Source organism: Triticum aestivum, chromosome 2D (assembly GCF_018294505.1).
Source record: "Triticum aestivum cultivar Chinese Spring chromosome 2D, IWGSC CS RefSeq v2.1, whole genome shotgun sequence".
Taxonomy (NCBI): domain Eukaryota; kingdom Viridiplantae; phylum Streptophyta; class Magnoliopsida; order Poales; family Poaceae; genus Triticum; species Triticum aestivum.
This window is the reverse complement of record NC_057799.1, coordinates 34,240,506-34,263,901: the sequence shown is the minus strand read 5'-3', so window position 1 is coordinate 34,263,901 and position 23,396 is coordinate 34,240,506. Positions and strand designations below refer to the sequence as shown.

Genomic DNA, 23,396 nt, shown 5'->3' with positions numbered 1-23,396 from the left:
CACATGCAGGTATGGAGCGTGGGCCACCTGGGGTGGGACCACATGCAGGTATGGAGCGTAGGCCTCCTGGGGTTTAGTGTTTAACGAAGAGGAAGAGTTAACGGAAATGTAATCAAACATATCCAAAACACAAGTTGTAAGATTGATTTTTGCATTTTTTCAAGTTTATGTATGAATTTATACATCGAGAGTAAGTCTATGTATCAAAAGTGTCATTAACTCTATTCTTATTCTTCACCCTAGTTGTTTAATAGACTTTCTAGATATAATATTTACGAGGGAGTTGGGCATTTGACCAATTTTAATGGGATTTAATTTCCTACTCAAACAAAGAAAATCAGACAACATAAAGCACTAATCTAAACCACAATACCCTAAAAAAACCTAAATACTTAAATGCGCAGCTATGCTAATCGGGCGTTGCGAGCGCACGACGCGTGAGTCGTCCGATGCATGCTGATACTTTGACTATTTTAACACAACAGTTGGTGCCAATGTGTGAGGACTGTGTCAACGTGCATGTGGATAGCCACGGCCGATGCACATGCATGTGCTAACGTCACCTATTTATTCGGTTACAATTTTTTTCAAAAAGCTACAACTTTTGAAACGGATGTCAGAACGAAGAACCGTTTTCACCATTGGGTTCCTCGCGACAAGCTCCTCAAAACTAGATCTCACATGAATATGTTTTGCTGAACTTTTTTAAAAGAAATTTTGATGATATATGAGGCAATTTTAGTGCGAAAAATCAGCAACTTTGATGCTACAAGAATTGCACCGTGTGTACTAGTGAATTCGCCTAGCAGCCTTCTAATTAGTTGTGTGCACTAGTGTAATAGGTGGTTACCATGGTTCAGAAACTAAGTTGTAGATTATTTAGTTGCCTACCATACTGTGAAAGTTGCTTACCATATAATGGAAACTTCTCCAACATGGCTTCAGAAACAAAGTTTCCTACGTCGCTACGAAGTTGGCTACGAGTGATCCTTAATTTCCTACAATACTATGGGAATTGTCCATAAGGGACTTAAGTTGCCTACGATGTTAAAAGGTTTTTATGGATCTAAGTCATCTATCATGATTTCAAATTTCGAAACTATGTGGGGATGGATGGTATAAGATCTGTGTGTTTTCCTTTTCTAGGGGGGAGTCTGCCCGACAACACTACTGAGCGCGTGAGTATTGGCTACCCAAGTCGCCTTGAGCTCTTTAAAACTAAATCCCACATGGATATGTACTAATGTTATAAAAACAAGCAACTTTAATGCCAGATGAGGCAACTTTAGTGCTAAACAGAAGCAACTTCACTTCATTAAAAGTAACTAATTACCAACAATAAGCAACAAAATAGTAATAGAGAACAACTTCAAGACAGATGTAAATAACATCACATCATCTTCATAAGCAACTTTCTTTCTACTAGAGGCAACTTTAGTGCTAAAAATAGGCAACTTCTCTACATTTTGTGTCCTAGTTAATTTTGTATGACATTCTCCTAACTTCCCCACCAGTACTTCTAAGTTTTCTATTGTTCATGATCATAAGTCGTTGTTTCTATATTGCCTATAATATTACAATGTCATCTATCGTTGATAATTTTTTTGTCTGCTATTGCTAGTCATGGTAGGAAACTTGGTGGTGAATCGAGGCAACTTCAAATTATTTGTAGGCAACTTAGAAAAATAATGATAAACCACTTCACAATATTATAGGCAACTGGGCATCAATGGTAGACAATTTAAGGTATTTATAGGCAACTGAACATCAACCGTATGCAACTAACCATCAAAAAATAGACAACTGAGTAGCCGTGATAGGCAAGTTGGGGTAATGTTAGCAAAATTCACAGATACACATAGTCCAGCGAAGTTGTTTTGTATATAGCACTAAAGGGGTTCGATGTTTTGTGTTTTTTTTATGCAAACCAACCTAATACACAATCTACCAGGATAAAAAAGAAGAAGTTGCTTCCGTATAGCACTATAGTTGCCTCCATCGCACCCAAAGTTGCCCACAAAAATAAGTTTGACAAAACCTACCCATATGGGATCTAGTTTTGAAGAACTCGTCGTGAGAAACTCAATGGTGAAAATGGAGCTGGATTTCGACGCTTGAATAAAAAGTTATGACTTTTAAGAATTTTTGAACCCCCAACAAATGCACGTGACGACAAGATCTAGGCTGATTTAACAGGATCACGTGGGGGGAAATGGTGGCAAGGGACCATGGTGCTTCCTTTTTTGGAAGCGCGTGTGGAGGGACCAGTTGCATTTTCTATATATGGTAAGAGTGTTGGATCATACGAGCAGGCGCACGAGCGCTCGCTAGCCATGTCCCTAAGAAAATAATCTAAACCACAAATGAACATGCTGGTGCATAAGGAAACTAAATTGTGATGCGTATGCAGATTTCCATAATCATAAGGCTTTGTTTATTTTGCTTTATAAGCTAACTAAAACCAAATGCAACTTGCATCGCGGACGAACAGAAATCAAACCCTAGCCGCAGGGACCGCACAACCCAGTGCTCATCGAATCAAACCTACAAGTGCAAGGATAGGAGGCATTGTTTACCTCGGCTACGGCGGCTAGGCTCGTAGTGCCTTTGCTATTTACCAGTGCGTTCTCCGCCATGCACTGGTCGATATCAAGACAACATCGTCTCCGGCTGCATCAAGGGCAGAGCCTTCTTCCCGTCGACCATCGTCGCCGCCGACACCTCCCGCTCTGGCTACGGGGCCGAGATGTGTGTCGTCCGCACCAGATCCCCTCCACTCGATGTCCTTGTGGTGGCTCAGGCACAATGACGGGCATGTTCTCTTTCACTAGAGGAGAGGAACGAGCAAGGAGGAGAGGACGACGCAAGGCTGGAGCTCGGCTAGGAGGAGAAGTGGCGGGGCAGAGACGGCGGGAGAAAGAGATGTGGGCGCTGAGGGAGCGGAGGTTGCATGCTAGAGAGGCGGAAGAGGAGGGATATGGGGTTTGCTTCATGAGGAAGGGATGACGCGCAAAACGTGCCCAGGTAACATGTCCCTCAAGTAGCGCCCTTTTCTTCTCTCTTGTTTTCTCTCCCATTGACACGGTACCCCTGATGATGTGGCTATCGCGAGAGAACTCCCCTTCAGTGCGCCTTATTGTGGTTGATGGCAATGACCACGAGGACTAGCTCAGAATAGTCAGACGCACTTCCTACAGTACCATTCCGTGCCACAGGACCTGAACTGGAAGTGCATGATGTAAGGTGTTCCCTATGTAACGATGCATATCAAATGAGCCAAACTGACCAGAGTCTGGTAGACATATAAGGTGTTGTATGCCAGTCACAAGGAACACCTCCAATGATGACAGCAGACTTGACTGCCATGATAATGATCGATTCAGCCTATTTTCTGCTAGGTCTAAGCTTTCAATCTCACTCATGTTTGCAAAGGTTGTAGGCATACAACCAGTAAATAAATCATTTGACAAATTGAGAATCTTGATATGGCTCAAACTCCCTAACTCCTGGAATCTCACCTGACAGTATGTTAGCAGATAAGTCAATGCCAGACATTCACATGTGAAGTAGTTTTCTCCGTATGTGAAAAGATCAAGATGACGACTAGAGGGGGGTGAATAGGCGTTTTAAAACTTTTATGGGTTTGGCTTTATCCTAATGCGGAATTAAACTAACAGATACTTTTCAAGCACAAATCCTAAATATGATAGGCTCAACTAAGTGCACCAACAACCTATGCTAAACGAGATAAGCACTTAAGGAAACTAGCAAGCACAAACTATATCACAAGATATGGAAATGTAGGAACAACTAAGCAATTTAACTAGCACAAGATATATCAATAAGAGCAAGTACGAATTGCAGAAAGTAAAGGGTGTGGGTATGAGATAACCACAACCGAGTCGGGGACATGGATTTATCCCGAAGTTCACACTCGTGAGAGTGCTAATCTCCGTTAGAGCGGTGTCGTAGACAAAGCTCTCGGGCGTCACCAAGTGACTCACTGTATTCTCCCTTCTGAGTCACCCCCAAGGAATGAGCCTCGATTCACTCAGGGTTGGTCTTGAAGGCGACCACCACACCTTTACAATCTTCTCTGGAGCACACCACAAACACGGAAGCTTCTAGAGGAACTTGACCACCTAGGCCACTTCACACCCTTCCCTGGAGCACACCACAAAAGGAAGCCTTCTGGAGGAACCTTGGCCACCTAGGCCTCTTCACAAACTTCTCAATATATCACCAAACCGTCTAGGAGGCAGAAGCCTCTAAGAGTAATAAACTCATGGGCTCTCACTCGAACAAATCGATGCGGGGAGCTCAAACCAATGCAACAAATTCAATGCAAGGTCAAGCAACAAATGCTCAACTCGCTCACTCAATCTCACAAGATGCACTCTTGAAAGTAGGAGATTGAAGAGATGGGATGCAATGGAGGAAATCAACAAATGGCTCCAAGGTCCATCCACAAACCCCGCTTCACATAGAGGGGAGATAGGGGTTTGGGAGAGGTTCTATGATGCTCAAAATGATGTTTAGAAAGTGTATCAACAACCCCCAAACCAGTGGGGAGGAAGGGCTCTTTTATAGCCAACTTCCAAAACTAGCCGTTGGAGCTCCAACGGACACTTCCTGAGCACCCCGTGCCCTCGGGGGTTGTGATCCCGTGCCCACGGGGTCCCGTGCACACGGTACAAGCTCGTGGGCACGGGGCCCCCGTGCCCACGGGGTACCCAGGACAGCCTGCAGCAGCCCAATAAAACATGCACAACTTTGGCATACGAACTCTGAATTCGATGATCTTGGGCTCGTTTTAAAGCTATGGAAAAGCCCAAGGTCCTCACATAGATAACAACCCAATATCAACAAGAAAGAATTATGCAAATTATGCAAAGGTCTGAGCTCTCTTTATGCGACGTGATCAAGCTACTCGCCCGAAAGTCCCTCTTGATAGTACGGCTATCAAACCTATAATCCGGTCTCCCACCAAGCACCATGAGACCGGCAAAACTAGGAAAACCTAGCTAAGTTGTACATTTGCCTTGCACATTCCACTTGAGCTTGATGATGAATTTAATGCTTTCCTCAAGTTGGAATCCTTTTCTTGTCCACACTCACTTGGTGAAGATACTCGAAATGCTTCCTCATATTGCAGTGAGGGAAGCCTTAACTTAAACTCATCTTTACATGCAGATTATCATGATGTGGACCACAGGCTTCAAAGCATATAACCTCCGGCTTCTCATCTTGCACTTAGACTCCTCGAACCTGATGACCATCACCACTTGATGTCATCCACACATAGGTTACTTGAAATCTTTCTTTTTGATGCAAGCCCATGAGAAATACCTAACCCATATAGACATAACAAACACATAGTATGGGTTAGGTAACAAAGCACAATTCACAATTACTTACCATACCACTAGATCACTTGATCCCACGTGGTACAAATATTGCACTTTGTGAGTTGAGCATCTAGATAATCTTCGAGCTTCATCTTGGTCAATCAACATCTTTACTTCATGCTCTATATTGGTTTCTTGAAAGCCATAATGAACTCTCATTTCTCTTCATTGCTTCAAGACAATATCACCAAAGACTCTTTCATGACCATATCAAGTTCCACTATGAATAGTATCTTGGTCACCACATGCTCTTCTAAAACTCCATCGTAATCTCTTGAGTGGCATAATGAATTATTCACTCTAGTTGCTTGCTTCAAGACTTGATCAATGGAAAACACAACACATGATCTTAGCATGAACTTTTGATTTGAAACCATAACTTGAATTCTTCTATTTGATTATTCTCTCAAGATCTTGATTCTTATAAGCCCACACATGTCAATCTTTGAGATACTCTAATGAACTCAACCATGAGAACTTCTTAGGGAGGCTTTTGATGGAACTCTTCCCACATAAATACAACATGCTTCATGCATCAGTATGAAACATTTCTTCATATAGGATACAATGCACTTGATGTTCCATAGGAATTGTCCATTAATACCGAAGCTTAGAGAAAATATATCTTCATATATATGGGCTACATCCTTGATTCCTTGATGCACATTCTATGGACATTACTTTCAAATCTATCTCAATGAAAACATTTAGTCCATAGAGATTGTCATTAATTACCAAAACCACACTTAGGGGCTACATGCCCTTTCAATCTCCCCCTTTTTGGTAATTGATGACAATCTCAATAAGAGGGTTTATATAATGAATTTAAAACAAGTATGCAATCTATCTGAGAATAAATTGTATACTTGAGGTGGTTTTGGTAGCCTCAAATATCACAAAGATAGTTGATGTTATCAAAACCGGTTGTACTAGCATCGAAATACTACACAAGAATTTGATGCTAGTAGAATCACACTATATAGAGCAAACTCCCCCACAATATATGCATGTGAAAGAACTTGGTGGATTTTTCTCTATGTACACATCCATGCAACAAGCAAACACAACAAATGTAGATATGCATGAATGACAGGAACCATCCCACTTCTCCTAAACCCTCTAAACTTCTCCCCCATTGGCAACAAGTGCCAAAATGGAAGAAAAATCTAGAGGACCAATATAGTATGAGTTCCTCCTTAATTTGTGCATTTCTCATATATGAGTGGAATCAAATGCACATACCCATTTATGGATACATGGAGGAGCTCAAACTATATTGGGGATCCATAGAATGCAACAAGAAGATAAAACAAGATAATCACACATTCAAAAGATCCAAAGAACATATTTTGGACAAGATATACGGGAAGTGTCCAATAGGATCATCATGCTAAGAATGGGTACAAAATATATCCAAAAACTCATGAGTGCAAAGATATAAGAATTACATACAAGCACTCACTACTCATCCTCTTACGGATCAATCAAAGAATCAAAAGGAGACAATCCCATGGACCGTAGTAAATGAATAGATACCAAAGAAAGATATGCACTTTCTCACGTGTGTAAGTTTCTTATGTGGAAAATAATCATCAAGATGAGCATCCACAAAGAAACTTGCACACCCAAAAAATATACAAAAGATAAGAACATGATATCCTTGAATGAATCCATTATTATACAAACTTGATCTTTAGCATAAGAGCTTTGTCACATGGCACAAGGCACATGGCGTAAATTGATCTCATTTACATAAAAATGAATTACTAAGCATGAGAGAAAATACCACAACCAAATTGAATGTTTTTTGCAAATTTATCAATATTGCACATAAGAGCACTTTGAGGAATTGGTATGCAATATATTGCTTAGTTGGCATATTTGGGATAAGTGAACCATGAGCATGGTTTTAGATATCCCCATGATATGCTCCTTCTCAAATGGCTCATAGATGCAAAAAAAAGGAGGTTTAAGATTTTGCAAGAAACACAAACTCAAGAAGTACTAATCATGCCAAGATGCAACATACACAATGTTGACTCTAATTTAAATAAATGCATGAAGTGAGTACTTGTTACCGAGAGAGCATTGGTTCAAGGGACCCTTGATCTAGTACGCGAACATGAGGGGCTTGATCTTGTTCTTGGATAGGTACATGATCTCCCATAGCATCTTGCTCTTGTGTTGGGGGTGATGAATTCCCCTGTGGTGGATCCACAAGAGGGGCTCTTACTCCTTCTTCTACATGGACATGGGGTGTTTCTTGTGGAAGAATATGATCAATCCCCATTGTACTTGTAGCTTGGGAAGGACCCTCATCACCTACAACACTTGAAACAAATTGCTCCGCATGGAAGCCATTATTCTCATCACACTCCACATTCGCCGTTTCCTCAATACATCCCGTCAATTTATTGAGAATACGGTAAGTGTGGGAGTTTGATGCGTATCCAACAAATTGACCCTTTTAGTTAACCAGGTTTTCATGATGAGAATGAAACACTTACAACCGAACCGGGTTTTTAACTATCTTCTCCCTCAAATCGAAGAATCAACCAAGCTTGGCTCTAGTAATTTTCCACGGTGTCTCCACCTTCCTCATGAATAAGCCAAGCATCCAATACTTCTCCAAAGTACCTAATACACATTAAGGCACAATTTGGTCCCCAAACTTGTTGGGTCTGAAGTAGTTAGACCAACTACAATACATAGGGTAAATTCCGTATTAAATATGTGCATATGGATATGAACTCAAAATTCACGCACATCTTTAACAATTAAGGATATTATGAAGTTTACCCTATATAAAGGATCAAGTAGAGCAAGCAAGGCAAGAAGAAGTATATAAATAAATATGCATGCACAAGCCTACCAAGATCCAAAGAGATACAATTTGGACAAAAGAACACATACACGATGAATGCGCCACTAATATCACAAAGCATCCAAGTTGTCCAAATTATTCAAAGTAACAAATCCACACAAGACCGCACACAAAGAACAACATATGAACTAAGCAAAAAACAAATGAGCATAGGAAAAACACTACACACATGCCTCATTTTCAATCAACGCCACCACTATATTTTTCAAATAGTGGTGCATTGACATATTTGGTACGACATTGCTATGATCTTAGTGCTGGTTTTGGCAAATAGTTGAATGCCACTTGTAGGAGGCACCCACAGTTGGCACAAGGCTTAATATAATGGTGACCTGGCTAGACATGAAACGCAAACACTATTTTCTTTAGTTGTGACGTGTCATGTGTTGCCACGTCAACACTATAATTGTAATTATTTATTCTTATTTTATTAAAATGTGTTTAATTATTTATTAACTATTTTAGCAAAAAAAATAGGACTTACATTTATTAAATTAATGATGTTTTTTGGAAATGTGACGATTTTTACATTATATTTTGAGAATTTTAATTTTGTATATTTTTTTGTAAGTGGTGAACATTTTTATATTATATTTAATTTATTTTTATTAAATATTGTAGTTACTTTTATGGAAGTAAGAATATTGTTTTAGTTGGAAATGGTGACGTTTTCTAAAATATATTTAGTCTTTTAATTAAATTAAAAATATTTTTTATGAAAGTGAGAAAGTTATTTTAGTTTTTATTAAAGTAGAAATTTTGTATTACTTTTATTAAAGTAACAAATTTATTTGTTTTAGTTAAATTGAATTTTTTTGCTAATTGGGCCAAGCCAAAAAAATGCATGGGAGGCAGTGGCTCAAAACCAAGGGGGAATAACCCCCTCGCTCTCTCTCTCTCTCTGCCTGCACTCTCTCTTTCCCTACCTCCGCGCCCTCGAGCCCCTTTCTGTCGTCGTTAGTCACCGGTAGATTCTGGCGGGCTCCGGTGCTGAGGTAACATCTACATCTCCCCTCCACCTCATTTCTCCTCTCTAGGTTTCCATGAGCCCATCCCCTTCGATCCTTCTCTCTCTGCCCTAGGGTTTCGGCGACGGACACGGCCATTTCCGACGGGTTCCGGTGCAATGAGTTCATCCCCCTCCACCTTCTTTCTCCTCTCTAAGGTTTCGGTGAGTTCGTCCCCTCCCGATTTGATTTGCATCACTAGGGTTTTTGTTTAGCAAAATTAGGAGGCTGAATAGATGAACAATTTAAAATGACATGTGTTGGACAATTAGGAGTTTGAATAGATGGGAACTACCATGTGTTTGTATGGTGGTGCCTTACTAATTCGCATAGATGGATCATTTGTATGGCAGTGTTGGAAACTACCACGCGTTTGTATTCGTAGGAAATGCCATGTGTAGGTAATTGAGTAGGAAATGCCATGGTATATCCATTTGTAAAAATGCCAAGTGTTGGATAGTGAAGTGAGTAGGCAACATATGCATTTAGTTGGATAATTTGCATGTGTAGAAACTGCATTTAGGTATGGCAGTGCTAGATAATTTGAATTGATGCATATTTTGTAAAAAATTGTATGGTAGTGCTAGATAATTTGAATAGCCCGAATTCTTAAACGCGCAGCTGCACTGGATCGTCGTCTTGAGCGCACGCTCATGTCCGCCAATTTCCTTCCCGACATGTGGCTAATACAAAATGCAATTACGTCAACCCAATCATGGGGTCCAGAGAGAGGATTAACACGCATGGAAAGCACATGGTCCCCGACATATCCGCGTACCATCCCATCCCGTGAGTTTCTCAGCAAGATATCACGTGCATGCATTTAATGCATGTTTCAAATTTTTAAAAAGCTCTAACTTTTGAACTGTGTACCAAAATTAAGATCCGCTTTTACCACTAGGTTCCTGGCGACGAGCTCTTCAAAACTAGATCTCATATGAGTATGTTTTGACTAACTTTTTTTGGGAGCAACTTTGAATAGTATAGAAGCAACTTTAGTGCTATAGGAAAGCAACTTCTAGTTAGTCTGTGTAGTATGAATGCCTATCATCGAAAATTCCTTCAAAGTTGATTACCATACTACCAAGTTAACTAGGTTCACCTCTAAGTTTTCTACCATAACTAGCAAGTATTCTACCATAACTAGTTTTGCCTCCAAGTTGATAGTATTATACGTAACTTAGTTTCCGAGGTAGGCTACCAATATCCTAAGTTGCGTGTCATGACTAATGAGTAGCTCAACATCATCCTAAGTTGCCCATATATGAAAGGATTCATCCACTATAGTGTGTTGATCTTTCGCAAACTCGTCCGACCAACCATATGAACCCAACGATGACATACGATGCATTAATTTCATTACAAGAAAATTCCGAAAGGCTATAACTTTCAAACCGTGTGTTGGAATTATGATCCGTTTTCGTCGTTGGGTTCCTCATGATGAACTCTTCAAAACTGGATCCCATAAGAATATGGTTTGATGCTTTTTTAAAGCAACTTTGATGCTAGATGAGGCAACTGTAGTGCTAAATTGGAGCAACTTTGATGCTAGATGAAGTTCATTGTGTGTATTAGTGATTCACGAAGTAGCCTACTAATAGTTGTGTGCAATATTCTAATAGATGGTTACCATGGTTTCTAAGTTGCATACATTAAAAACTAAGTTGTCGATAGTTTAGTTGCCTACGATACTGTGAAAGTTGCTTACCGCAGAGTGGAAATTTGCCTAACATGGCTTCTGGGTTGCCTGCCTTAGAAACCAAGTTGCCTATATTGCTACGAAGTTGTCTACACACCCCAGTTGCCTAAAATAGTATGAACGTTGTCCATAAAGGGACCTAAGTTGCCTACAATGTTGAAAAGTTTTTGTGGGATATAAGTTGTCTATCATGATTCCAAATTTCGAAACTATGTGGAGATGGATGGTGTGATAGGCTTATTCTTTCCTTTTCTGGGGGAGTGCGCGTGGGTGTTGGCTAGCCAAGCCGTGGGTGTTGGCTAGCCAAGTCGTGGGTGTTGGCTGGTTGCATAAGTAGTGACAGATGATAAGTTGCATAGGGGGTGATGAGAAGATTCATAGGGGCGGATCAGACAGTTGCCCACAAGCCTACACAAGTTGTTCATAATTTTTGCATGAGTTGCCCGTGAAAATTATTGAAATCTCCAGATATAATGATGGAAAACACACATGAGGTTCTTGTTGAATGCACTGGAGTTGCACAAAAACACCCCAAAAGTTGCTAACTTTTTTTGTTTGATATTCGGTTTGCATAACGATCATCACCGATAGCTAACTTCATAGTGTTTTAGACAACTTAGGAAAAACACAATGATAAGCAGCTTCACAATTGTAGGCAACTAATTTGCAAAGTTAGACAACTAAGCAATAATGATAGGTAACTAATTATCAATAGCAGGTAACTGGACATCAATGGTAGGTCAATTTCATAGTATTGTAGGCAACTGGGCATCACTGATAGGCAATTGAATATCCATGGTAAGCAACTGAGCAACCATGGTAGGCCAGTTGTGATAATTTTAGCAAAATTCATTGATACACATCGTGCAAAGAAGTTACTTATATATACCACTAAAGGTGCCTCATTTTTTGTGATTTTCTCCTTTTTACACAAACCAACCTAATAGATAGTCCTACTAGGCAAAAAAATGAAGTTGCTTTTCTATAGCACTAAAGTTGCCTCGAAAAAAGTTTGACAAAACCTATCTATATGAGATCTAGTTTTGAAGAACTCGTCGCGAGAAACCCAGCTGTGAAAGCGAAATTAGATTTCGATACTTAAATCAAAAGTTATAGCTTTTTAAACTTTTTGGACCTCTAAATAAATACACGTGGGACAAGATTCTTTTTTTGGTGGGTTGGGTCGGGCGCCAGCAGCTCTTTCCATATTTGAAAGAGCGCTCGATCCCGCCAACGGGCGCTCGGGCGCCTGCTAGCCACGTCATTTGAATGGATGCATAATTTGCACGCGTAGAAACTGCCATGGTTTGGCCGTGAAGTGAGTAGGCAGCATATGCATTTAGTTGGATAATTTGCGTGTGTAGAAACTGCATTTAGGTATGGCGGTGCTAGATAATTTAAATTGATGCATAATTAAAAATGGTATGGTAGTGTAAGATAATTTGAGTAGATTGATAATTTGTAAAAATTGTATGGTAGTGCTAGATAATTTGAATAGACCCATAATTTGCACACGTAGAAACAACGATTTTGGATGGGCTCCTAACGAGCTTATTTTCACTATTTTTGTTTGTAATTTTCCAGTAATTCTAGATACATGTTTGAAATTTTGGGTCTTTTTTTGTTTAACACCATCAGATTTCAAAGTAGCCCGGTCTAATTCAAAAATTTCCCCTAATTGAGAACGCCTCGCATATTTTTTTACAGTAGCAGGATCAGAATAACTTACTCCATTAAGTTCGCCATCATAGAACTCCACCGTTATCTTGATTTCGCGTGGCAATGCATCGTGAACCGATATATATATATCGTCTGCTAATACACGACCAATTAGTGTTTGGACAAAAAGTTTTTCCGTCATCCCATTTTGAGGACTTAAGAAATACCTCGGATAGTACCACAATCTCTTCTACGCACAAGGTTTCAATGAAATGAGTAGGGTACATATGCATTTAGTCGGATAATTTGCATGTGTAGAAACTGCATTCAGGTATGGCAGTGTTAAATAATCTGAATATGTGGATAATTAAAAATGATATGGCAGTGCTAGATAATTTGAATCGATGGATAATTTGTAACATACGCACTTAGTTGAAGTAGTTTCATTGTCTTCAGGTTAATTTAGTTACAAGTTGCAATATTTAGATAAATTTGGCAGATTTGGCAATTCATCATCTTTGGCAGATTTGCCCATGTGTGACAAACTTTCATTTAGGTAATTTAGGCATGTTTGCCGCTATGCATATGCTACACTTAAACAATTAAATTAGAGTACGAACTAGCGTTATTTTTTTTCAAGCCATGCACATATGTTGCATCCTGGGCATATGTTGAACTACTTTGTCAACCCCACGAAAGTTCTAGTTTCCAAACATCTTTGAGCACACCAAGCAAAACTACGTATATCAATATACATCAAAGCAACTAAAAAAAACTACACAAGCACAAGCATGGTACATCGAATGTTCGAAACTGGGAGCAGCTTGCCGTAACGTGGAGGAAAAAAGATCGGGTACAGTACACCTTGTGTTATATTGTCATATCAGATTGGGTAGCGGGAACATATAACCACACTGATTTTACAACCTCTAAAACATGTGACCAGAGCTACAACACTTATACACCCCAACTCAATAAAGGGACCTCAGCAATAAACTAATGCTAAGTGACTCATGGAGCCTGGCTGGAAAAATCGATCTCACTGCTTCCAAAACCTATTTCGAGACAGCGCCACTTCATTCTCCTGTCAACAAAACCAGTGAAAAGGAATATTCATTTATAAACCAACTCTGGAAAGATAATACTAAATCTCAGCGGTGGAGATCAGTAAAAGAAGACGAGCGTAAGGGCCTACCCATCATCCTGTCAAGATTGGCTTAAGCTGAAAACGTTGACCTGCCAACTGGAGGAACATCAACAACCTTGCCTACAGCTATTGTCTTCCCTGCAAGACCAGCCAAAAAGATTCATTAACAAGTTATAAACCAACAGCGGGATTAGCATGAAATAGGGGAACGGAATCCAGATAGATTAAGTTTATTTGGTTCTTTGGTTGCATAGTGTACTCTATTGCAGGAGTGCAAGGTTAACAAATCTCAAGGTAACCAGACAAATTTCCAGGTGAACTAGAATAAAGCTGGTTCCGGTTTCATCCCCCCAACAGCAATCATACTATTGTAGTAACACAGAAAGGGAAAGAATCTTCCATAGCATGTATACTTGCCTTCAGTTCGTAGAGTAAACCTTCCAAGCTGAGGGAAATCAGAGAACTTCTCTATGCATATCAAATTAGTCACCTATATGCAGAGCACATCACAATTAGTTCTACAAGCAATGAGAAGTTATAATATTACTAAGGACGTTTTGAATGTATATACCTGGACACGGCAAACTACAACTGCACCATTCTTCACAAAAAGAGGCTTCCTCTTGGTCTTCTTTTTCTTTGGGTCAGTTACTTTCGCTTTCTTCATGTCAATTTCCTCTATGAGATCAACAATCTCACACTCCTCAACAACAGAGTGGATGTGTAACACTGCCTTGTAACCAGCAGTGAAAATAGCCTGAAATATTACAAAGAGAAACACTACATCTTCAAAATTGTGTAGCAGTAATAAATAAATATATACTTGGAATGATGCAAATTGCTCATAATTTGTGTAAAAAAACAAATGGTGGCCAAAATATTAGACTATTAACCAGATACTATGGGACGTTAGATGTAGCATTGCTACTGGCATGAATGTATGAAATGTCATAAGCTTACATGCTGAACATAGAAGCCAATCCAATTTTCACTTAAATAAATCAATTCCATATTCATATGTATATATATCCCATAAGCATAAACGATAAATCCTCGTCAGTAAGTTGATACAGACTAGAAACGGAGAACACGATAAATATGAAAACTAGTCTCCTATAGCTTATTTATGCAATATCAAACAACACTTACATTATCAAGCAACTCTAGAATCTGCAGCTGGGCATTAAATTCAGTGAAAGCACCAATAGGATTAGCTGCATGTAAAGACATTATCAACATGAGAATATATATCAAATTAAAAAAATATCCACAAGCCACAAGTAAACAGCCTACACAAATTAGCTGCATGTATAGATATTATCAAGATGAGAATGTCATATCAAAAAATTATCCACAAAGCCACTAGTAAGCAGCCTCTCCACAAATATCAGATGTATAGCACAAGGCATATTAAAATAACATAATCACATTCAAGGGATGGACAAATTTGGCGCTGCCATAAATTATTGAGTTAGAGAATTCATGCAAGTTTTTTAGTGGTACAGTAGTAAAAATGAAGCTCAACCCACTTTCAGCCCTCTTTTACAGGGAAGGCCTAAGCAACTGTATCGGATACTGTCCTTCCTCAAACCAAACACATGCTAAATCAACCACTCAACCCCGGGATGAATGTCCAAATCTGTATCGACACCACAACACCAGAACCTGGACCCACATTAGATGTTTCAGACAGAAAAGCAGGAATTGGCCAGCCATGACACCTATGATGAGGAGATAAGTCTCGGAGATAAGGGTACCAGAAGACAGAATCTTCACTTGATAATTGTGTTGCTTAATGATTATGAGCTACATGCTGCCCCTTCTGTAGGGTGGCTTTCTTAGTACTCCCTCCGTATCAAAATATAAGACGTTTTTTCAGTTCAATTTGAACGGCAAAAACATCTTCTATTTTGGTGCAGAGGTAGTAGTTGTGATCCACACCTATAAGCAGCTATAACAGAAATGTGTTTTGTCCATATCAAGAAGTTGAGAAAAAATAGTAAGAAGCTGACCTCTACGAACCAAATCATCTCTCAACTAATCGCATCATGACTAATCTTATCTCTAAGATAGATACTAGAAGTTGCCATGAGCCTGTTGATGCCTTCTATGTCTGATGGGCCTACTATGTGGTGCAGCTTATTATTTTGTGAGCTAGGCCACTAGCCCTGGGTTTGTTGTTCTCCTCATGTCAGTTCTGGTAGGAGCTGGATCGACGGTCATGACACCCTAGTATTATTATTCTATATAAGGTTGCCCAACCAGAAAGATTGGCTATACAAAATTTTGGTTGATTTTAGCTTGCCCTTGTGCTTTCCTCATGTCAGCTCTGGTAGGAGCTGGACGCACGGTCATGATACCTTAATATTATTCTAAGGGTGCATTTGGCTGGCGGCCAAGGTTGCCCAACCAGAAGATTGGCTATCAAAATTTTTGGTTGATTTTTGCTCGCCCATAGATTCGTCAATGCTGGCCAGAGAAATGAACTAGACATGGGAGAGGAGTATTGGCATGCCAAAAAGTTGGCACTCATCCAAACAAAGACCAATATTTTGGTCATAGCCAAGAAGTTGGTAAGGTACTACTCCGTACGTCACAATCGAAACCCATCCTAACTTTTCTTGAAGAATGCACTTACCAACACTTGAAAGTACGAAACCTGCCATGATATCCTCCTCTTCAATTCCAGACACTTTGACACGTACATTCTCATTGGGTCCAGCACGTCGTACTTTCTTCTCATCCAAGTTTATACCAGTGACTTTCACATGGGTCTGCTCAAATACAAAATTGAGCTTCAGACTCCAAAGTAGAACATGTAAGCAAAGGTGCTACACTCAGGTAAAATGAAAATACCTTGTTTGGCATAACCAACAAACTATCACCCTCTCTGATAGTCCCATTCTCTAATTTTCCCATTACGACTGTGCCCATATCTTTATATTTATCAATAATTGGCAGCCTACATTGATAATAAAGAGAACTGTAAAACTTGCATCTGGCATGTGATCAACACAACAAATCAAGCAGACCCATCCATACAAGTAGCAAGATATAGAAGATAGTCTTATCCATTTTTCATTTGAATAGCCATCTGTCGTCGAACAAGGACAGAGGAGCAAATTCATCTATCAGAACAAGATGATGTTTCAAGAGACGTGTACTCAAACTTTGAACAATAAAACATACAAATGCTGATAATGTGAAGGCATCATATGAATGTAAAGAGAAGTAGTCACAATACGATATCATATGCTACCATACCACAATATATAAATCAATAATCAAGAACCAAACATTGGAGTTTTTTTTAACAGGGAGTATACGGAGTTTAAGCATAAGAATAGCTGCCAAACCTTACTGGACCTTTGGGATCACGCAAAGGAACTTCGATTTTGTCCAGAATTTCAAAAAGGCAAGGACCGTTCCACCAACTGCAAATGCTTTTATCCATTCTGGTCTTCATATTGGCTCCACAAAGACCAGAAATAGGCAAGAACTGGACATCTGGTAACAAAGCCAAAGAAACTTTAAGAAATATGATCTAGTTCGCTCAACAATGACATAGTACCTACAATCAGGTATGATCATAGAACATGTAGTTTCATATAAAGATCCTACCAATGAACTGCAGAAAGTACAATGTACAGCCTCTATAATTAATTTGACAAAATCCTAATGACTCACTGTGGAACACGAGGTAGGTGCCAACTTAGCATGGCAAGAAAGCGATTAGACATAGCCTGCAAGTCTAGGACTCTACTCATCCCAATTATTTTAAACATATAGGAAAGGAACCATTGACATAACACATTGACATTGAAGGCACAATTTACTAAACACAGACGACCACAGAAAGTTATTGCACATAATCCAGCTTGAAACTGTGAGTCAATGACAATTTAATTTCTGAGATAGGATCAAAAGTAGAGTAGTACCTTTCTTAACATTGTACCCTGAAGATCTGAGAAAAGGAATCATTTTCCCTTCAATTTCATCATACCTGAAACAAATAATAAAATTGATTATTTTATTTTACTCCAGCTATTACCTGCTGTAATATTAGAAGCTTTCAATGAAACATATAATACCAGGCATACCTTTCTTTTGACCATTGTACTGTAGGTTCATCCATCTTGTTGATGACAACTACCAACTTAGCAACACCTAGAGTTTTTGCAAGCAGTACATGTTCACGAGTCTGGCCTCCTCTTTCATAACCAGTTTCAAATTCACCTTTCCGAGCAGATATGACCTGAAAAGAAAAAAGGAACATATTCACCAAGAGATATATGACCAAGGAAAATGGGAATGACAATGCCCAGGGACCTATAGTTACCAGAACACCAATGTCAGCTTGAGATGCACCACTAATCATATTTGGAACATAACTTTTATGGCCCTGCAAGTTCAGATCACCCAAGTAAGCACATACTGTACATGAAACAAGAATTCAGTTCATCAACTATGGCAAGGAGACCAGTCACACACAGGAAAAAGAACGGAAGCATCATCAGTCGATCTAGGAGCTTTTAACAAAAGTCGTGTACTGTGTGTCCAAATGAAGCAGCACGTCCGAAAGTATTAAGTGTGACTTTATTTTCATAAGAGTACACCTAACACGTATGCATGTATAAGATGAATCAGAACAGTAGCATTGCCAAATGCCAGCAAAGGACTGAAAGTACAAAGAAAATGGTTCAAACTATGATTTTGAAGCCACAGAGGTGCAACTAACAATGAGGTAAGGATGGACCAGAACATGAAACAAGAAGGATTGAATTAGATCAATGAATGACATGACTAACCTAAGGCGATAAGAATATGTTATTGTATATCAGTACACAAAATAAACAGAATTTCAATTATATCACTTCGAGAAAGCCATCAAGGGAATTAACCATAGCATATTTCCTAGTGTTAAATAATGTGCCTGTGTTCGCTTTCGGCTCAACTGTTGCGCATGTGAATTCTTTTGTATCTACAATTTTGTACTGTAAACTAAGACAAGCGCATTACATGGCAAGTGAATCCTAGACATTTTTGTTAAGTTCTATATTATCTAGTAGAAAATATTCAAGAACCTTAAATCATACTCCCTCAATCCAAAATAAGCGTCTCAACTTTGTACAAAGTTACATACATAAATCCAAAGAATAAGAACAGGGTCACGCAAGAAAAAAATATAACAACTAGGAGTATCACTGTAGTATGCGAAAGATAAGTACCGGTGCATCTAAGATAGTGAATCTTGTATTTTCAGTCTCAAAGTGGGCTCTACCAACTTCAACAGTCTTCCCCTGAACACATGCAAGAGAAAGTATAAAAGAACTGTAGAGCTTCAACACACTGATCATTAAGCAGCCATAATGAAGAGATACCTTGAGTCGCTCTTCCTCATTTGTGTCCATAATATAAGCCATATACCTGCAAGTATTCAGATTCAGATTACCAATTATAATGCAAGGAGTGAGTGGTTCTCAATTTTAAGGGCAAAAGCCTTGGAACAAAAAAGAAGCAGAATGTGAAAGAACATCCACATTATTAACTAATATAAGACTTTTGGTGATCTATAAAGAGTCTCATATTAGTTTACACAGAGGGAGTAGTGGGCATTGCTCTCATATTCAAAATTTATGGGTTACACTCGCAAAAAAGGCAACCTGAATATTGCCCAGGACCTACTCACCAACTTTCTCGGCTCTTATCCTTTGCTTCTTTTTCATATTTCTGGATGGTCCGGTCATCAACTTGACCACTCAAGAACAATATTTGCCCTCCAGCAGTCGACTTCCCAGCATCTGGAAACATGAAACGAAGAAAATAAAATATACTTAAGGTTAAAAACACACTAGAGAAAAGAACCTACAGAACACCAGAAGTAAGATGATTAGAAGAAATACAGAAATGGGCCAACCATAATAGAAGAATTGGCTACTAATTTGTTGGCTACTATTTTTCCTGCTAGCCTCTAGAATAAGAGGCCAAATGTTGGCAAGTTTGCAAAATTCTGACCACCCAAAACATTGGCTGGCCAACTTCTGGCTGTAAACCAAGCATGCCCTAAAGAACAGTGAGGTGGTTCCATAAACAACGAAACATGAAGGTTGAACAAGCTAGAAGATCAAGAAGAGACTAGAAGAGTGTATTAAATAGACTCGTAATCCTTAAGAAGGGCCCATCGTATAATTGTTGTTGCTAAATAGACTCATAATCTTTAACAAGAGCGTATTCTCATCAAGATTCATGAGTCCAGTAACCCCAAGACAAGAGACACTCATCACATGTTATGACCCAAACGAAGCTATGACAGAAATGCAAAGGATGTGGCCAAAAGAAAAACTTACCAACATGGCCGATGAAAACCAAATTTATATGGCGCTTTGCTTCCTCTTCCTCATCTGCTACCATTTGAACATCCTCATGCGCAGCAGCTGGATTGATACAGAAGTCAGGGTAGGTTGCTTAAGAGCCTTTTACTCACAAATAGAAACTAAAGGTAGGACCAGACTTCTCACTCCTATATTTTCTGTCGAAGCAATTCATGGCATTCCACACAAATAAAACTCACAAAATCAAATGAGAAACCTTCTGGATCATCAACTTATCAAGAATGTTATCTTTGTGTTAAATGGGGGCACGAGATAATTAACTATTTCAATCTGTTAACTTGGTATCAGCTTTCACAAAACTAATAACAATAGTGTGATGGCATTATCTTTAAGTAACTACCAACTAACACAAAATAGTTAGATGCTCTTATTGCATCCATTGACCAAATTTGCAAGAAATGAAGCACAAAATTATTAACAAAATTCTTCGGAGTACTGGTAACATTATAACTAATTAGCATTAACAGTCTGAAGAAGGGTCTAATACATACCATTTGTCTTCAACTCCAACGACTGAAGTGATGACTGAATGTCATTGACACCTGCCAGAACATAATTCCAATTACATGTTAGAAGTCAAATCACAGTGATAACGAACTGAGGGCCAATGTTTCACAACATATCACCACAGAGGATGCCACTAGTTGAAGTACGATGAGTTTATACTAGGGGTGATAATGAACTTCTAGTTTCCATGGTATACTAGAAAGACCTTCTCCATGCTAATGCAGGTGAAATCTTTTAAAGGCACAGGAAGAAAATAGGAGACAAACAATGCACTTTCTCCAGCCACTAGTTACTTCAGCACTAAGACAATCAGTGTCCGATGTGCAACAAATATTTCCAGCAAGGCTCGCGAGTTATTTCTTAGTAGTTTTCACTTCGTTACAGTTTCAATTTTCCGTTCTTAGTAGTTTTCACCTCACTACAGTTCCCAATTTTCTGAAATGGTGCTGCAATCTCAATGGGTGACCCACCTAATAGCTATAGTACGGGCTAATTGGACGGATTATGCAACCTAACTGGCAATTACAGTTCCAATTATGCAGTAACTGACGTATACTAGTAAACCCATATAGAACACTGTCTCAGTCAGACCAATTCATCCATCCACCAGAAGCTAGCAGGCATACAAATTAAGAACCACTGCAAATGCTCTTACTGTTGCCAAGGAAATTCACACGCTCAGCACACCACCTCTGAACTCACGCGATAAAACATGGATGCCCTGCCTGCATGCTGACCCAAGCACACGACAACAACAAAACAACCAATTAAAAGATCTACAGGGACACAAATGGAATCCCCAAGCAGCAAAACCTAGGAAGTCACACCGCCCTTCAGACCTCAGCATCACACTGATCGGCATCGAGCGATTCCTCTGATGGTACAAACAGGTGTATAGCCACAGATCTAACTTGTTGCGCTACTTGGGTAACCTACGTACGTTGCATCTCCAGATCTTGTGCGCCCGATCTGGACAGCCACTGACTCGTCGCAATTATCACAGCCCTTAACAAATTCCCCGAAGGAGAGCGGGCTAATCCCACACGAGCGTTGCTGCTAATCCTCCATCCAAAGCACCAGAAGACGGCACATCCTAGGCGAGCGCGACGGGACCAGGTAGAGGAGAGGAGAGCGGACCTTCGGCTGGTGGCGCGGGGGCGGCGGGGGCGTCCGCGGCCTCGGGGCTCTCCTCCGCGGGGGCGGCGTGCCGATCGGACGGCTCCGCGTCGTCGCGCGCCCAGTCGTCCACGGCGCCGTCGTCCTGGGCGTGGTGCGAGGGGGCGGGCGGCGCGTCGTGCTCCATCCCCGCGGGCCGAGGCGAGCGAGGGAGCTGGGCGCGGCGGCGGAGGTGCTGGCGCGCGGCGGCGTCTAGGGTTTTTGGGTTGGAAGGATCTGGACTCTAGCCTCGGTGGAGTGGCTGCGGTGGCTGGGTGAGGATGACGGAGTGCAGACTTTTTATGCCGGGGGTTCTGGATTGTTCTCCAGGTTCTCCAGGGATATGGACCCTGGACTGGCACTGGACGGGGAAACGGGACGCCCACGCCTTCTTTGTTTGGGCCAGTTTTAACAGAGCCCATACCAGTTTACTCTGAACTGTGGGTTTTGTATTTAAAAAAATAAGGGTCGCCACTTGTGGCTTCTTAATCCCCTCTGTTAATCAATAAAGTGTTTGGAAAACCTCAAAAAAAAAATCTAGTATTTCTCATAAAAATACAGTTTTTCAGATAGTAGTTAACACGATCCATGACTAAGCTATAAGGGCCTCTCTTATTGTAACATATTTTATGCCTTCTATAAAAATATGGTACGCAATTTGTGTGCTTTCGAAAAAAATAAGGGCCTCTCTGGAGCTGCTTCACTTCACCAAATGCACTTTGTTTTACTTTTTTTGGCGGAAAAAAGAACACTTTGGAGCGGTTCCACCTTGGAGTTAAAGCTCTGTCATAGAGCAGTTTATCTTGTTTGGCTTCCGGTTAGCTCCAGCTTCAGGAATGACAAAAATTAATGGCAAAAATTAATGGGAGAGGTCTATTGGAGACTGCCTGGCTTAGGGGAATAAAACAAAGGAGTATCCACTTAATAGTGGCAATGATGGTTAATTTTCCCCCAACTCCACGAGTACATTTCAAATTAAGAGTTTTTGGAGCACCTCCTAAAGAGCTTCAAGAAAAACCGGGGATAGTACCTCGGATTCTATTCTTTTTTTTGGAGCGGGACATCGTGAAGATACCCCGTTTGTCTTGCATTTTTAAAGCGGGGCTGAATTTTAGGGAGCAGAGCAATCCTAGATAGGCCCTAAATCGAGTATTTCTTCGGCCATTTTTACTTTTGTCGAGGTTTGTCAAATTGGTTTGTCCTACCTTGAATATTTGACAAAAACGATTATCGATAAATATCTCGGGTTGCGCCTCTAGTTGGGATGGATAGGTCAGATTGGTTCCAACACTTAGTAATCTTCAAAATGTTGAGTGGATGGAAGGAGAAGAAACTTCCTATTTTGCGGGAAGAAGGTGGTGCTAAAGGTTGTTGTTCAAGCTATTCTAACGGGCTTGAAACTACACAAGCAGGTATGTAAAGGGATAACCACAGCTATACCCCAATTTTAGTGAGGAGATGGTGACAAAAAAATGCATTGGCGTGCGTGGTGGGAATTATGCATTGGTAAGGTAAATATGTGGTATGGTGTTCAGGAA

At 40.0% G+C, this 23,396-nt stretch overlaps 1 protein-coding gene across 4 annotated transcripts; it reads right to left on the bottom strand.

Moving 5' to 3' along the window:
• Nucleotides 1-13,492: 13,492 nt before the first annotated feature.
• On the bottom strand, nucleotides 13,493-22,176 carry LOC123051331 (eukaryotic peptide chain release factor GTP-binding subunit ERF3A). 4 transcript variants are annotated; one of them, XM_044474192.1, is made up of 17 exons: nucleotides 21,841-22,173; nucleotides 20,688-20,738; nucleotides 20,152-20,238; nucleotides 19,494-19,605; nucleotides 19,186-19,231; nucleotides 19,033-19,104; nucleotides 18,144-18,206; nucleotides 17,905-18,059; nucleotides 17,743-17,807; nucleotides 17,161-17,311; nucleotides 16,661-16,766; nucleotides 16,443-16,578; nucleotides 14,954-15,018; nucleotides 14,376-14,561; nucleotides 14,222-14,294; nucleotides 13,853-13,942; nucleotides 13,493-13,741 (listed from the first exon to the last, which is right to left on the bottom strand). In XM_044474192.1, the coding sequence occupies exons 1-16, from the start codon at nucleotides 22,004-22,006 to the stop codon at nucleotides 13,875-13,877; spliced, it is 1,602 nt and encodes a 533-aa protein (XP_044330127.1). In that variant the 5' UTR covers nucleotides 22,007-22,173; the 3' UTR covers nucleotides 13,493-13,741; nucleotides 13,853-13,874. The 4 variants fall into 4 exon arrangements, 2 of the variants coding, with proteins under 2 accessions (XP_044330127.1, XP_044330126.1); XR_006424012.1 differs by having other exon boundaries at nucleotides 13,853-14,294; nucleotides 21,841-22,174; XM_044474191.1 differs by having other exon boundaries at nucleotides 19,033-19,231; nucleotides 21,841-22,174.
• Nucleotides 22,177-23,396: the final 1,220 nt, after the last annotated feature.